At 30.3% G+C, this 15,000-nt stretch overlaps 1 protein-coding gene across 2 annotated transcripts in view; it reads right to left on the bottom strand.

Moving 5' to 3' along the window:
• Positions 1–15,000, bottom strand: part of LOC136071859 (nephrocystin-3-like) — an 82,762-nt gene that overhangs the window by 29,390 nt on the left and 38,372 nt on the right. For both annotated transcript variants that reach the window (XR_010638539.1, XM_065797385.1), the window contains exon 11: positions 9,785–10,157. Coding sequence is in view for 1 of the 2 variants with exons in the window: in XM_065797385.1 (XP_065653457.1) it covers positions 9,785–10,157 (373 nt within the window). In the remaining variant the exon portion in view is untranslated. The remainder of the gene's footprint in view (positions 1–9,784; positions 10,158–15,000) is intronic.

The raw sequence follows: 15,000 nt of genomic DNA, 5'->3' as shown, positions 1-15,000 counted from the left end.
CTTCATTTGTCTCTTCTTCATTTGTCTCTCTTTTTCAAGATTGTCATCTTCACCAAATCATCACTGTCTCTACTTTCAAACCTGCTAATTGCCCTATGAAAAACACTCTTGATCTCATCATATGTGACTCTTCTTATCGTGCTAGCGAAATCAACGTCCTCCACTCAGTTTATCAATATCAATATCATTGCACCATCACCTGGCATTATCATTGCACCATCACCTGGCATAACAAACTGGCTTCCAGCATAAAATTATCACGTTTCAACAGCTCTAAATTTATATATAAGCATGGTAACTACAAAAAAATCAACAAAGAATTTAATAATGTTGATTGGTTGTTTATTTTTAAAGACTTAAATGTAGAACAATGTTACCAAATTTGGCTCAACAAATACAATGAATATTGTCTTCAATTCATCCCTCGTATGCCAAACAAACCATCCCCCAAATAACAACCATGGATGACAAAAGAATTATTATCTCTTATTCGTCTTAAAAAATCGCTATGGGCTCGAAAAGAAAGTTTGTTAAAAAATTAAGTCATTCTTCTCTGAAATCTTTCGAAATTGCCCTTGCCAATGATAAGCGTAATCCTAAAAGACTGTTTTCATACATAAATAGTAAACGCTCTGTAATAAATCAGATCTCATCTATGCGAATCACCAGTTCCAGTGAGATCATTAGCTCTGACAAAATTACAATAGCCAACTCACTTAACAATCAATTTCAATCAGTTTTCAGCAAAGAGCCATCCAATGACAACCTTCCCTGTTTTGATCGTAGAACTAACACAATCCTCAATAGCATATCTTTTGATACTCTGGCCACTCTAATGGAACTCTCAGCACTGGATATATCTAAATCACTTGGTGTAGATAATGTCAGTCCTCACATTTTACGCTTTTGTTCTACCTCAATGTCTTCTCCACTTACTTTCATCTTTCAAAAGTCATTTGACAATGGTGAAATTCCAAGATCATGGTCCAAAGCAAATGTAACACCTTTATTTAAGAAAGGCTCCAGAATGGATCCAGAATATATATATATACATATATATATATATATATATATATATATATATATATATATATATATATATATATATATATATATATATATATATATATTTCAGATCCTTGCTACAATTTTAACTTATACAAATTACAGTTTTAATATTTTAACACATAGTAGTTAAAGTAATATAAATAATATTAATGTATGAAATATAAACTGATATATAACAATAACAATAATAATAATTAAAATAATAATAATCAAAAATAATAATACTAATATTTATTATAACAATAAAAACAATCACAAAATAATGTAATAAATACTCAATTTTTTCAGTTTTTAACTATTCAAAAACTTTCTTAAATTAGTTGAAATTCAAATCATTTAATATATTGAGCAATTTACTGCTGCTAATACTCATACATTTTTGTTTCGCACAAAATTCGTGCAAAATTTTGTGCAAAATTTTGCAAAAATATTTTGCATACATTTTTGTTGTTGTTGTTAATTCACCTCCCCAAGGGCCAAGGCCAAGAAAGGTCACTACAGTTGAGGAGGCTACTTTTAGTTGTGGTTACAACCTTCTCTCAATTCTATAACTCCAAAACACGAACCACAAAGAGCAAGGCCGCTGCGCAGAGAAACAACTTTTTATTATAATGTGATGAAACTATGCAGTTACTTGCTCGGTGTTTTAAAATAAAATTTGTTTGATTAGTTGCTAGGTTGTTGTAGCAGTTTTTCTGTTTAGATATGAAGATAATGTTGACACTAAGCTGTTAAAAAGATAATTTTGACACTGAGCTGTTACAAAGATAATGTTGACATTAAGCTGTTACGAAAATAATGTTGACACTAAGCTGTTACAAAGATAATGTCGACACTAAGCTATTACAAAGATGATGTTGACACTAAGCTGTTACAAAGATAATTTTGACACTAAGCTGTTACAAAAATAATGTTGACACTAAGCTGTTACCAATATGTTATTTTTTTAATGCATTACAATTTTTTTAATAAACATTTGTAAGGAAATTACAGATATTAAGTTTTTAATTTCACTTGATGACATAAAAATTTGATTTTATAAGATTTTATTATAAAAGATTTATTGCTCATTATAAGTTTCTATAAGATAGTTGCTCATTATAAGTAAAATTTTTAGTTCAAATAGTAATCAGTTATGTGATTTTTTTTATATCATATGATATATTGGTGACTTTTTTAATTTATTTACATCTTCATTACCTTTTGTTAAGTTTAATCATGACTAATGATTTTTACAGTAACTTTTACAGCTAAGATCCTTATCTCAGCTCTGAATGTTTAGATGTTTTAGCTTTTTTTCACGGCTAATAAGGATTCTGATAATGCCAACCTAACTGACCCAAGAATGCCACTTATATGGGGTGATAGCGTACACATCAAGGTACCCTGTGATGCAAATTTTTAAATCTTTTAATTTTGTCTTAAATAAACTTTTAAAAATTCAATTTGAATGTTAAAATTAAGTGAAATTTTGACTTTATAGTGCAACAATAAAAACACCTGTAAAAGGAGAACCACTTTATATAAGTTGATAAAAATTGGTGCAAATGTAACATATGGCTGCACTAAACTCTGGAATAAATTATCCCCTGAAAAAACTATTCAACTTGCTAAGACATCTGGCGGGCTTCCACCTACACTTACCCAAGAAAAATATTTATATTTAAATAATTTTTACATATATAAATTCAAAGAAAATCTTTAAAAAAAGAGACAAGATATGTTTCAGGAAGTAAATTTTGTATAAGTTTCTAATCACTTTAAAAACAAATAATTTGAAAGTTTTAAACAAACTTTCTGAACAATGTTTAATATAAATATAAAGTATTTATGTTTTGGTTTCAGGCCAAAGTAGTGCCCAGCCACTATCAAGCACTCCAAAATTGACCATTTTAGCTCTTGTAAATGTACAATTAAATATGGTACTATCAAATAATGAATTAAAAAACTGGTCAAAACTGTAAACCAGACACTAAGCAACAAGATGGTAGAACCAAATCCCAAATTTTCATAAGAATTTCTTAAGAGCAGGTCAACACTTGAGTGATTTTTTCACCTGCAGTGACTTAAAAATTACCAACTCAATTCTGGTACAGTTTGGGTTGTTGCTCACTGCAATGACTTATCGTTAAGTCTTGTGAATCATGTTATACAATTTCGTAAAATTTCCAGTAGATATTTGTTAAGCTCAGAAGTGATGGTGGTCCAACAAAACTCAGTTATTTACTGCAAACAACTATCCCAATACTGTCAACATTTCTATATTAATGAATGACAACTCTCAGTGATTCCTCTGCTCTATGCCTTCTTGGATTATCATTTACTACTGACCTTTCATGTAAACCATATATACAATCGATTGCTAAATTAGCATCTGCTAAGGTTGCCTCTCTTTATCATGCTCGCCATTTTATTACTCCTGATTCCATTCACTACCTCAACAAATCTCTTATTCATCCCTGTATGGAATATTGTTGTCAAATTTTGGGCTGATTCTTCTAATGATGCTCTTTCTCTTCTAGACAAGGTCCAAAAATGCATTAAAAAGGTAGTTGGACCCATTCTATCTGCTAAACTTGAGCCTCTTTGCAATCGTCATAAAGTTGTATCTCTTTCTCTTCTCTACAAATATTATCATAGTAGCTGCTCAAAAAAGCTATCATCTCTAGTTCCATCAACTAAAACTCAATCTAGCTTAACTCATCATTCAGCAATGTTTCATTCTTTTACTAGATCTGTCCCTGCATGCTCTAAAAACTTTTATTTGTCTAGTTTTTTTTCGCTGCACTTCAACCCTTTGGAACTCTCTCCCATCTTCATGCTTTCCTGACTCATACAACCTTCAACTTTTCAAGTCTTCTGTCAACTGTTTCCTTGCTCTATAACTCTATTCTTTTTTTCTAGTAACTCCTAACTTAATAGTGGTTGCTTACAGCCTTGTTAAGAGTAAATCAGAATTAAAAAAAAAAAAAAAAGGTTTTCTCGAGTTTTGTCAAAGCATTGTTGATACTGCGTTAAGGGTTGATACTAGCACTGTCTCAAAAGCAACCTCTCACTCATAGGACTGGCAAAGACACAGGAGTTAAGATACAAATTCTTGTTGCTGTATCAGAAGAATTGCCAGAAACTCACTCCAACATTGAACAAATCTTGTCACTGATTAATGCAAATGAAGTTAAATTAAAGAACTACTAACAATAGCAGAAAATCATAGCTTACAGTTTATAATGAACTTTTTATCTGCTGTTGTTAATTATGAATTTTAATATTGCATTTAATAATTTTGAAGAGTATTTGATTAAAAGAGTATATTAAGCTATTTTAAATAAATTTCTTGTAGAGAAAATCAAAGACTGTGTCTTACAATTTAATGAGATTCTATTTGATGGTAATATAATGTAAAAAATTTTTATTCAGTGTTTTTTTCAGTCAATGTATTTAAGGCTTCAAGGGTCAATAAAAGTTCTTTTAACAGAAAAATTAAGTTTTTTCGTTTTAACTGATTGACCTTTTGCCAGGTTTTGCACTTTTTTTTGCGTTTTTGCAGTAGTTTATACTTGAGGAAATGTTTAGATATTTACTATATGCATAAGCCAATTCAAACCACGCTTCAAATAGCAAATCAATATTTTTGCCTACAGAATGAAAACGGTACATATAGAAATAAAACAATTATAATAAAAATTGTTATCACTACATAGTAGACTCATATAACCTTTATTTTGAAAACAGTGATCAAATATCACAGTAATCTGTAAGGTTTTGAGGTCTAAATAGCAAAAAATTTACAAAATATGATATGAATCCTTAACCAGTAAACCAATCTGACTGAAATTTTATCCAGAGTATGGTGTGCCCATACATTTGCACCAATTTTTATCAAACTATATGTAATGATTCTCATTCTACAGGTGTTTTTATTGTCACACTATAAAGTCAAAATTTCACTTTATTTGAACATTCAAATTCAATTATTTTCCGCAGAGGAAATTAAAAGATTATTTTTTTTTTACATGCATATGAAATTTTTGAAACAGCGACGGGTATGCTTATGAAAAAAGCTCTAAGAGGTTCAAAAAGACAAATCTCATTGGTATCTTCATTTATAGCATCGTCCACTTTTACCAGTTGAAAATCATTGTGATTTCCTCTGGGTTGATCACTGGTAGGATCAATTATGGATGGCGGGGGAACATTGTAATTATCAAAGCCCTCTGGTTTGATAAGTGAACCATCTGAGCCATCAGATTAACTGATTAAGCACCCAGCCATAGTCCAGCATTTCCTTCTTTGCTTATCATACTTAGAAGAGCCTAAAGTTTTCCAAGCTTCTTCTGCAGATTGTGTAATCAAAATTTGTCTCTCTTTTGCAGTGTAGGGTATTCAGATAGATAGTTCAGTAATTTCATTACTGAACTATCTATCTGAATTAGTATCTGCATCCGTTTTTTGCCATTTTTGATTATCAATGGCAATGTGCTTTTTCCAAGTGGCAACATATCCTGCATTAACTGGTTGTAAAAGGTCAGTGGCACTTGGTTGACTGTACCAAAGGTGTCATTCAGCATCAGCCATAGCATCTTTAAAATCTTCCTACATCTATCCCTTTAAATTGTTTGGTAAAAAAACAAATTTATCAAGTTTTTGTTCTTTGATAAACGGAAGGAGCATTTCATCACACCAGCACTTACATTTTGGTCTAACCATTTAACCATCTAACCAAGCATTTGTTTGGAATGTGAAAATCTTTGTGACATGCTAACTTTTGTCTTTTGAAATGCGTTTTCCAAAATGGTTGATGACCACTCAAAATGATAGCTAGCTATGGTTGCTCTCCTTCTGGTCAAAAAATAATTTGAAGGGAACACTGCTTGTTTTCCAATCCTGAGTGTGCTTGTGAGATCCATGCGTTGCAGCTTGATCCTTAGGAACATATTTGTACATTTTTTTACCATGGACAACAAAGGGGAGTGGGCTCTGGTCAACATTGAGCCTTTGTGCTGGTTGGTAGCGCCCTCATTTGTTGTCCTAACTTAGATCTTGAGAACCTGTTCTTAAACACTTTTCTTTGTACGTCGCATGCCATTTTGGTAATGATGGTTCCATTTCTTTCTTATGTTTCCTTTTGTTCCTTTGTTTCAATCTCATTTTTAACTCCTTTTTTCTTTGTTGTAAAAATCTCACTATTACATGATGTTTTATTTCCACTTTTGGATCAATGTCTACTTGTGTTTTTCTAGCTTTACTCCAAAGCAAGGAAAAGCTAACAATGTGTCGTTTTGATTTGGCTTGTAAAAACTCCTGGTAAATAATTTTGTATAGTTCAAGATTTTTGTGGAAAGTCTTCCCTTCAGAAAAAATTCACAATACGAGAATGCAGCACCTTTAAGGATAAATTTTTTTTAAAGCCATCTCAAAATCTGACTTAGTGTTACACCAAACAACTTTGCTATAGTTTCTTGATTTGCCTCATTATCATAGGCATTAATTGCTTCAGCTTTAAAGGTAGTAGTATATTGGTGACATTTCTTACCAGCTACTTTGAAAGACCCTTTGCCTTTTTTTCCTTGAACTAACAACTGTTTTGACTTGAATTTTTTTGTTTTTTTTGTTTTTATAACATTTTCGCTTCCAACAAGGCTGCAAGCAACCACTATTAGAGTTGGAAGTTACTGGAAGAGAAAAGATGAGGATTGTAAAGAAAGATAACGTTTGATGGACGACTTAAAAGATTGCAAATTATATGAATCAGGAAAGCAAGATGAAGGAAGCGAATTCAAAAGAACTGATGTTCAAGGAAAAAAGACAAGTAAGAGCTTTTGGAGTATTTAGGAACAGTCACAGAAAAAGGATGAGACTTAAGATATGGCAACAGTATTCCATACAAGGCCGGATTTGAGATTTATAGAGATAGAGAATAGAATCCGAAGTAAGAAAGTGTCTAGCTTGATAAAGAGATGCAACCTTAGCAGATGTTAATTTTGCAATGGATTTGATATACGGTTTCTAAGAAAGATCAGAAGTAAGAGTTAATCCTAAAAGATGAAGGGTAGATGACTCATTGAGTACATTGCTGCTCATAAATATAGGAAAATCTAAATTATTGTGATAACAATTGGCTAAAAAAAATTAAGTTTTATCTGAATTAAAGTTTACCAGCCACTGTGAGCCCCATGCTGTAGCAGAAGTGAGATCTTTTTTAAGCTCAAATGTCCCCTCCATCCAATCAGAAAGTATTGGCTTCTTATCATGACAAGAATAAATAGTAGTATCATCAGCAAACAATGCCACCTTAGATGTGAGAATATCTGGAAGATTGTTGATGTAAATTAAAAAGAGTATAAATTAAGTGTTTGTTGATTAAAGATTCAAAAACTCTGCTTATGATAGAAACAAGACTAATGGGATGGTAGTTAGGCAAATCAAATCACTCTCCAGAATTTTTGAAAATAGGGATAACAGATGCTGCTTTCTAGCAGGCTGGAAAACAAGATTCTGATGAGCACTTGCTAAAAAGTTTTGAAAGAATAGACGACAGCTCCATAGAACACTTCTGCAAGACTATAACAGGTATGCTATCCGGTCCACAAGCTGTAGAAGAGTCTAAGCAGGAAATCATGATATTGATGAAAAGTTCTTAGCAAACAATTCAGCTTTGTCTTTAGGTGAGGTGACAATGTCTGAGCCATACAAAAGAGGTAGAATAACAGTTTTTCCCTTATTATTGGTACTATTAAAGATTCTCCAGAAGTCAGGAGAACTTAATTTTTGTGATGAAATACAAGATTTTGTGATCTGAGAATAGCAGGCTTTGGCGTTAGACAAAACCTTATTACAAAGGTTCCTAGCAGTAGTAAACAGACGACTGTTTTCTAGAGAATTGTTTTGCTGATAGATATGGAAGTAACAGTTTTTATTGGAAATTGCAGAAGCACAATGTGAGGAAAACCATGGAATCATCAGGCTTGACCAGGAATCATCGAGAGGGAATAAAAAATTTCATGCCAGCCTGAATCCACGAAGTTATGTAAGGAGCACATTTGTCAGCAGTAAGACAAAAAATTTCAACCCAAGGGCCATCACAAAGAAAATCACGAAAAGAGTCCCAGTTCAAAATAATATTTCAAATTGAAGATAATAAGTTTCACAATAACCTACAATTATCACTGGATTAGTTGGGCATCTAATAAGTACTTACAATGTAAAAGTGATTGAAAATCAATTTTTCATTGTGTACTTTATAGATAAGTCCTTTTCTTATAAAGAAAAAATTATCAAAGTCAAATTTATTTAAAAAAATTATCAAAGTCAAATTTATTTAATTTAAAGGATCATATTTTTAATAAAAATAAACATTTTACTTTTTTTTTTAAATAGTTTTTAAAAATAAAACCTTTATTATCTCAAGATGGTATAGTTATCTTTGACGTTAAACTGCATTAAAATTATTACAAATATTTTTAACTTTGTTGTTATTTTATTTCTTTAGCTTTATCTTGGTATTTTACTAACCACCATTTGTTTACTTTGCTAACTGTTAAAATATGGTTTTAATTTAGTAAACTCTAACTATTTGAAATTAACTTTGTTGATCATTTGCTAAATAGTTTAAAAAAAAATTAGTTTGTAGCAATCAAGGTAAGAATAATTTTCTGGTCGAATTACAAAATTTGTGTGTACTGTTAGTTATAATGTTTTTGCGATTATATGTAATAATTGTCTTTGCAATAAATTTCTTTTCTTTTAACAATGCTCTAGAAATAACAACAGCAACAGGTAAACTGATTTGTAATGTTTATATGTGATCTTTACTTTTTTATCATACCATAACTGCTTTTTTTTGTTTTAGATTTAAATATAGGACAAAGACTTCCTCCCTTCACTTTTCTCTTTTAATTAATAGGGAGAGTGACTCCTGTTAAAAGTAAAATATGAGGAGAGGGAACGGTAGGAAAATAATACACTATAAAATAATAATTCTATATATATGTTGTGAAATTTTTTTTGTTAATGTATATATTTTTTTTAATATATTTTGTTTTGTTATTTTGTATATATAATAATTGTAAATAATGTTTTGTTTTAGAATACTTTTTTTTTTATAAGAAAATTTGTTGAATTGTTTTGTTTGTAGATTTTGTTGAAAAGATATATTTTGTTCTTTTTTCTTAACAATTTTTTTTATTTGTTAAAAAGTTATATATTTTGTTCCTTTCTCTAATAAATAATGTTTTGCTAATGTTAAATATATATATATATGTATATATATATATATATATATATATATATATATATATATATATATATATATATATATATATATATATATATATATATATATATATACTTTTATTTTGAATTTTATTATTTTGGTAAAAGTTAAACAATTATAGAAAGGGACTGTATAGAACAGACTTACCATGATCCATATTTATGGGTCTGGACAGCCAGTATTTTTTAAATTAACTCGACTCATAATGAACAAACAACAAAAATGATAAAGTATAATGCTTTAATTTTTTTATGAAAAGGCTTCCAACCAAAGTTTAGAAATATGCTAAAATCAAGATTTTTTAGACAAAAGCAAACTATTAATTACCAGAATACTTATCAAAATAATTCAATTACTTTGAAAAATTTCTTAAGCAGTGAAATTACATAAATAACATGATAGTTTAATTAACTGTTGTAATTTATTATTTTTACTTAGACTTACCAAGAATATCATAAGCTAACATTTGCTGCCTGTAATTGTTATCATTTTCAGATATTTTTAACTTTTCAGAGTAAATTTGATAAATTCCTGCTAGATCAACTTCCAAACTCTTCCAATAATGTATCAACGTTGATAATTTCCCTTTCTGCCAATAATGAGTAAGCAATGTAGGTGATTCAATGCAGATATACAAGTCTTGTTTACAATTAATCTGAAAAAGTTGCCATGGTAACTCGTCAGCGACACGGTATGTGATGAAACCAGATTGAAACTTCTGCATAAAGACTTTAACTAATAAAATGCGAAGAGATGTTAAATATTCATTGGCGTTATCAGAATTCAAACCAAGGTACTTTACAATTTCTTCCTTAAGCTAAATTAAAATAAATAAAAATATTTCTCTCATCTGCATTATCATTTTGACACTTAAAAGTTTATTGTAGTGATGTGCCATCGGCAAAGGCCGATTAAGGCTAATTATAGAGTTTAATGCATGTATATAAAGGTAATATCTTAATATTAGGTATGCATATATAGGGTGTGCCTATGCACCTGTTTAGTTTGGCTTAATAGTCAATACCGATCCATCGGCCAATGCCAATAAATCAACCGATGCCATTGGCCAATTAATCGGCCAATGGTTTAGCCGATTAATTGGTTGCTGGTTACCAATAGCATAGGCTAGTAGATCGAATCACTTCTGATGAATAGGAACATGTTAAATATGTAATTTAAATCCCTAATATTATTATAATACCCTTAAATAAATACATTTAACCTATTATTAGCTACCTACTATTATCGGCATTAGCTGATGGCACATCACTAGTTTATTGCTTTTAGCTTTTTTTTATAAAAAAAAGTTACAAACTTTCAAAAAAATAACTATTTAGATTAACTTAATTTGCATAAAAAGAATTTTATGAATTAAAAAAATTGATATTTTTTTTTGCCTTATTTAAAATATTGTATATATTTTAAAATGAAAAAGTTTTAAAAAAAAAAATTCTTGAATAAAAACAGGTGGAATTACTGAAAAATTAAAAACTTAAAGTTGACTAAAAAATAATTAAATGTGACCATTCTTTGATACATAAAACTTTTAATAATGTTACTTACTGAATAAAATTTTAAATATATTTAATAATATAATTAATAATACTATTATTATTATTATCATTATTATTATTATTATTATTATTATTATTATTATTATTATTATTATTATTGTTATTATTATTATTATTATTACATTTACTTATACTATCATTTATAATAATATTTATTTTTCAAAGAGGTCTTTAATGCTTCTGACCTCAACAACAATATGCATGTCATCTCTGATGTAATTTTTGAATTACAAATTTAGACACAAATGGAAACTTGCATAAACTCTTGTTATCTCTAAGAAATTTTAGTTTAGAAATCAAAATACACTTTGGTCAGCACTAGCATTATAATTGTTTATTAAAATGCTGCTACAGTTCATCATCTAATAACAAGGAGCTAAAGGATTGCAACCCCTTTCAAACGATGAAAAAATTTAAATGTCGCTCAAATAGTGCTAAACATAGCACTTATATTTAGTACTTATGTTAATATTTTCTGACTGCAACTAATTATTATTATTATTTATTTTTATTATAATTTATCATTATTATAATTGTTTGTTGATTAATCCTCCAATTAACAAATTTGTTAGCAAAGAGCGAATTCCAAAGAACTAATATTTTAAGATAAAACTAGACGAAAAAGAATTTTTGAGCACTTCACAGTTACAGTAAAAGGATTAGACTTGATTAATTGTAGAGTAACACAAGAGTGAATTTTAGTAGATGACACAATAGACGCTAGCTCTTTAGAGCTGTGTCCATTATAGTATTTATAGAAAGAGAAGCAAAATTACGACAGTGTGACAATAGTTGAAGTTTGGCTGCAAGAGCAGGTCCAACTATGTTTATGATGCCTTTTTGCACCTTATCTAAAAGATAAACGGCATCGTATAGCAACCAGCATTCCATACAAGAACAAGTTTGAAATATATAAAAATAAAGAATAGTAATAGTAGAGCAAGAAAGTGGTGAGCACAATAAACCTTAGATGCAACCTTAGCAGATGCTAATTTTGCATTGGATTTGATATATGGTTTTCAAGAGAGTAAAAGACATAAGTAAAAGACAAAGAGTAGAAGACTTATTGAGTACATTACTGTTCATAAATATAGGAAGATCTAGATTATTGTGATAATAATTAGAAAAAAAAAATGAGTTTTATCTGAGTTTAAGTTCACCAGCCATTGAGAGCCCCAAGAGCTTTTTTTTCATTTAATACCGATAGCTATGCTTTGTTCTTCACGTAATACTTTTCATTCAAGATGGTAATGATTTTGATGAGTTATCTACTCTTTGTCTTCTAGGATTAACTCTTACTTCCAATCTTTCTTGGATACCAGATATCAAATCTGTTGCAAAATTAGCATCTGCTAAGCTTGCATCTCTTTATTGTGGATGCCACTTTATTACTCAGGATTCTATTCTTTACCTCTATAAATCTCAAACCTCCCCTTGTAAGGAATACTGTTGCCATATCTGAAACGGATCTTCCAATGTTGCCTTTTCTCTTTTAGACAAGGTGCAAAAACGCATTGTAAACATAGTTAGACCTGTTACTGCAGCCAACTTCCAGTATTATTATATTGTCATAATGCTGCTTCTCTTTCTCTTTTCTATAAATACTATAATGTGCACTGTTCTAAAGAGCTAGCGCCTCTTGTGCCATCCACTAAAATTCATTCTCGTGTTACTCGCCATTCAACTAAGTCTCACCCTTTTACTGTGACTGTTTCTGAGGCATGAGTCTAAGAAGTTACATACAAAGGACAATTGTCAGCAGGAAGACAAAAGATTTCTACTCAAGGGTCACCATGAAGAAAATTAGGAAAAGAGTCCCAGTCAGCATTAAGTGGTACAATGATAGGGGAATTCTGATGATGAAAAAGAATAAGATAAGAGTTTTAGAGAGATCAAAATGTGATTAGAAGTACCTAAGGGTGAATGTGGAGAAACTGAGCACTGACTAGGATCAGAAACAAAACATAAGTCAAGTAGAGAAGGGTAATAATTTGAATTGTCTGGAAAAAAAAGTTGGAAAGTTGACTATTTGTGGTATAGATTGAGAAAGGAAAAAGTTGTTGGCCTTACCACCTGCAGATTCACTTACATTTGAACCATACCATTCAGTGTGATGAGCATTAAAGTTACCAACAACAACAATATTGGCTGAATGATAAAGAAAAAGGGCTTGGTCAATTCGATCAGAAATAACATTAAAAAGAGTGCAGTCTTGAGATGAAGGAGAGTGATATAGAACAAAGAGAAAAGTGGTAGAGTGAAGTAGTGATAAACAAAAGCACATAAAAGAATAGTCTGTTGATTCAAACAAGTTTCCCGAATGGATGAATTCTCAGGAATGTAAATGCCCAGAACACTATTTAATAGTCCAAGCAATTGCTTGGACTATTAAATAGATACTGGGCATTTCAACAAACTTTAAACCTTAACATGGAACTTAAAATGTGCACACCAAAAGTACAAACAGGGACACCACCCATCTGCAACATGGTACTACTAGTACTCTGATACTTTACAGCTGTTGATGGAATCAGCCTCTCAGAAAGCTACCACTGAGTTCAGAACTAAACTCCAACTGGTCTCAGAACCATAAAATTGAGTTTTAGAGCTGTACCCTCATTAGGAGATAATAGAATAAGTTGCCTGGTCAAAAAAGCAGAGATACAAGCAAAACACATGTATTGAGTCAAGAAGATCCAGCATTCAACATCCTTAGCTGGAAACAATATATTATAAAAACATCTATGCCAGCTTAATAGATTAGGAAGTGGTGCAAAGCTGGTTAACAGATAGAACCTATTTACCCCTCAAGTCTTTGCCTAGGAGTTCTTCTACAAACAAGACAGTAGCCGGATGTATTTAATGTCTGCCCAAGATGAGTACTTTTATCAAGACACCGTTCTCTAGCCTTTTCTCAATCAAGAGCCCCAAGGCAGGGGGTGTGTTAAGTAGTAAGCAACCAGGGTTGATATTTAACCGGGGCCCGGTTTGATATTATATCATCATCATGATCAACATGATCATAATAATCATTACCATCATCATCATCATTCATCATCATCATCATCATCATCATCATTACCATCATCATCATCATCATCATCATCATCATCATCATCATCATCATCATCATCATCATCATCATCATCATCATTATCATCAAAATGCAGGCTTTAGCATTGACCATGATTAGAGAAACAGCATAAAAGAGGCTTCCTCTTTTATGCTGTTTCTCTAATCATGGTCAATGCTTAAATGAGCTATCATCTATATTACAATAAACCAAAATTCATTCTTGGCTTCTTATTCAACAAGTTGCATCCTTTTACTGTATCTGTCCCTATTTATTTAATACTGGTATAAATATATGCCAAAATTTAATAAATAGTAAATGTAAGTATAAAATTTTTATGTATAAAGAATTATAAATTTTTTTCTAGCTCCGCCTATCAAACCCTGCTAAATCTTATGATTTTTTGAGGCCGGATTTGCAAAAAGTCTTATTTTGAGCCAGGGCCTCGGTCACTTACTAGTGTTAATTCAGAGTTGGCTATTCCTAGCCTTTGCCTGTAAAAAAGCGTATTTTACAAGGGAACAGGACATGAAGCAAGCTGTATTGGGTTATATGTTACCAGTAGCAGGATAAAATGACCTGACGATTATAATTTAAATAAATGCTATACATGTTTATTTTATTGTTGATATTATTATTTTTATTATTATTATTATGATCATATTAAAATATTGTTAGTCCTTATATGTATGAGGCAATACTGTAACATAAAAATAAAAATGGGTAATGATTAAATGGGTAAATTCTTTATATGCATATTAACACTTTTATATAACAAAAAGTTATTTGACTGTTTATCATTTTAAGTACATTTTTTAATAACATTTACATTCTTTACAACATTTTATCAACTTTTTCTAATAAAGATTAATGAAGCCACGTGAAAACATTCAAAATAAAAAACATTTTCAGGATGTTGTCATTCTAAATATTTCAATAAAAAGATCTTGGAATTTGGCTGAGGTTTTTATCTTTTATAAAGACCCATCCCTTACAAGTTATTTGTGATAAGT

Source organism: Hydra vulgaris, chromosome 05 (assembly GCF_038396675.1).
Source record: "Hydra vulgaris chromosome 05, alternate assembly HydraT2T_AEP".
Classification (NCBI taxonomy): Eukaryota; Metazoa; Cnidaria; class Hydrozoa; order Anthoathecata; family Hydridae; genus Hydra; species Hydra vulgaris.
Note: the sequence above shows the minus strand (reverse complement) of the source record. Positions and strands in the feature narration are given on the sequence as shown.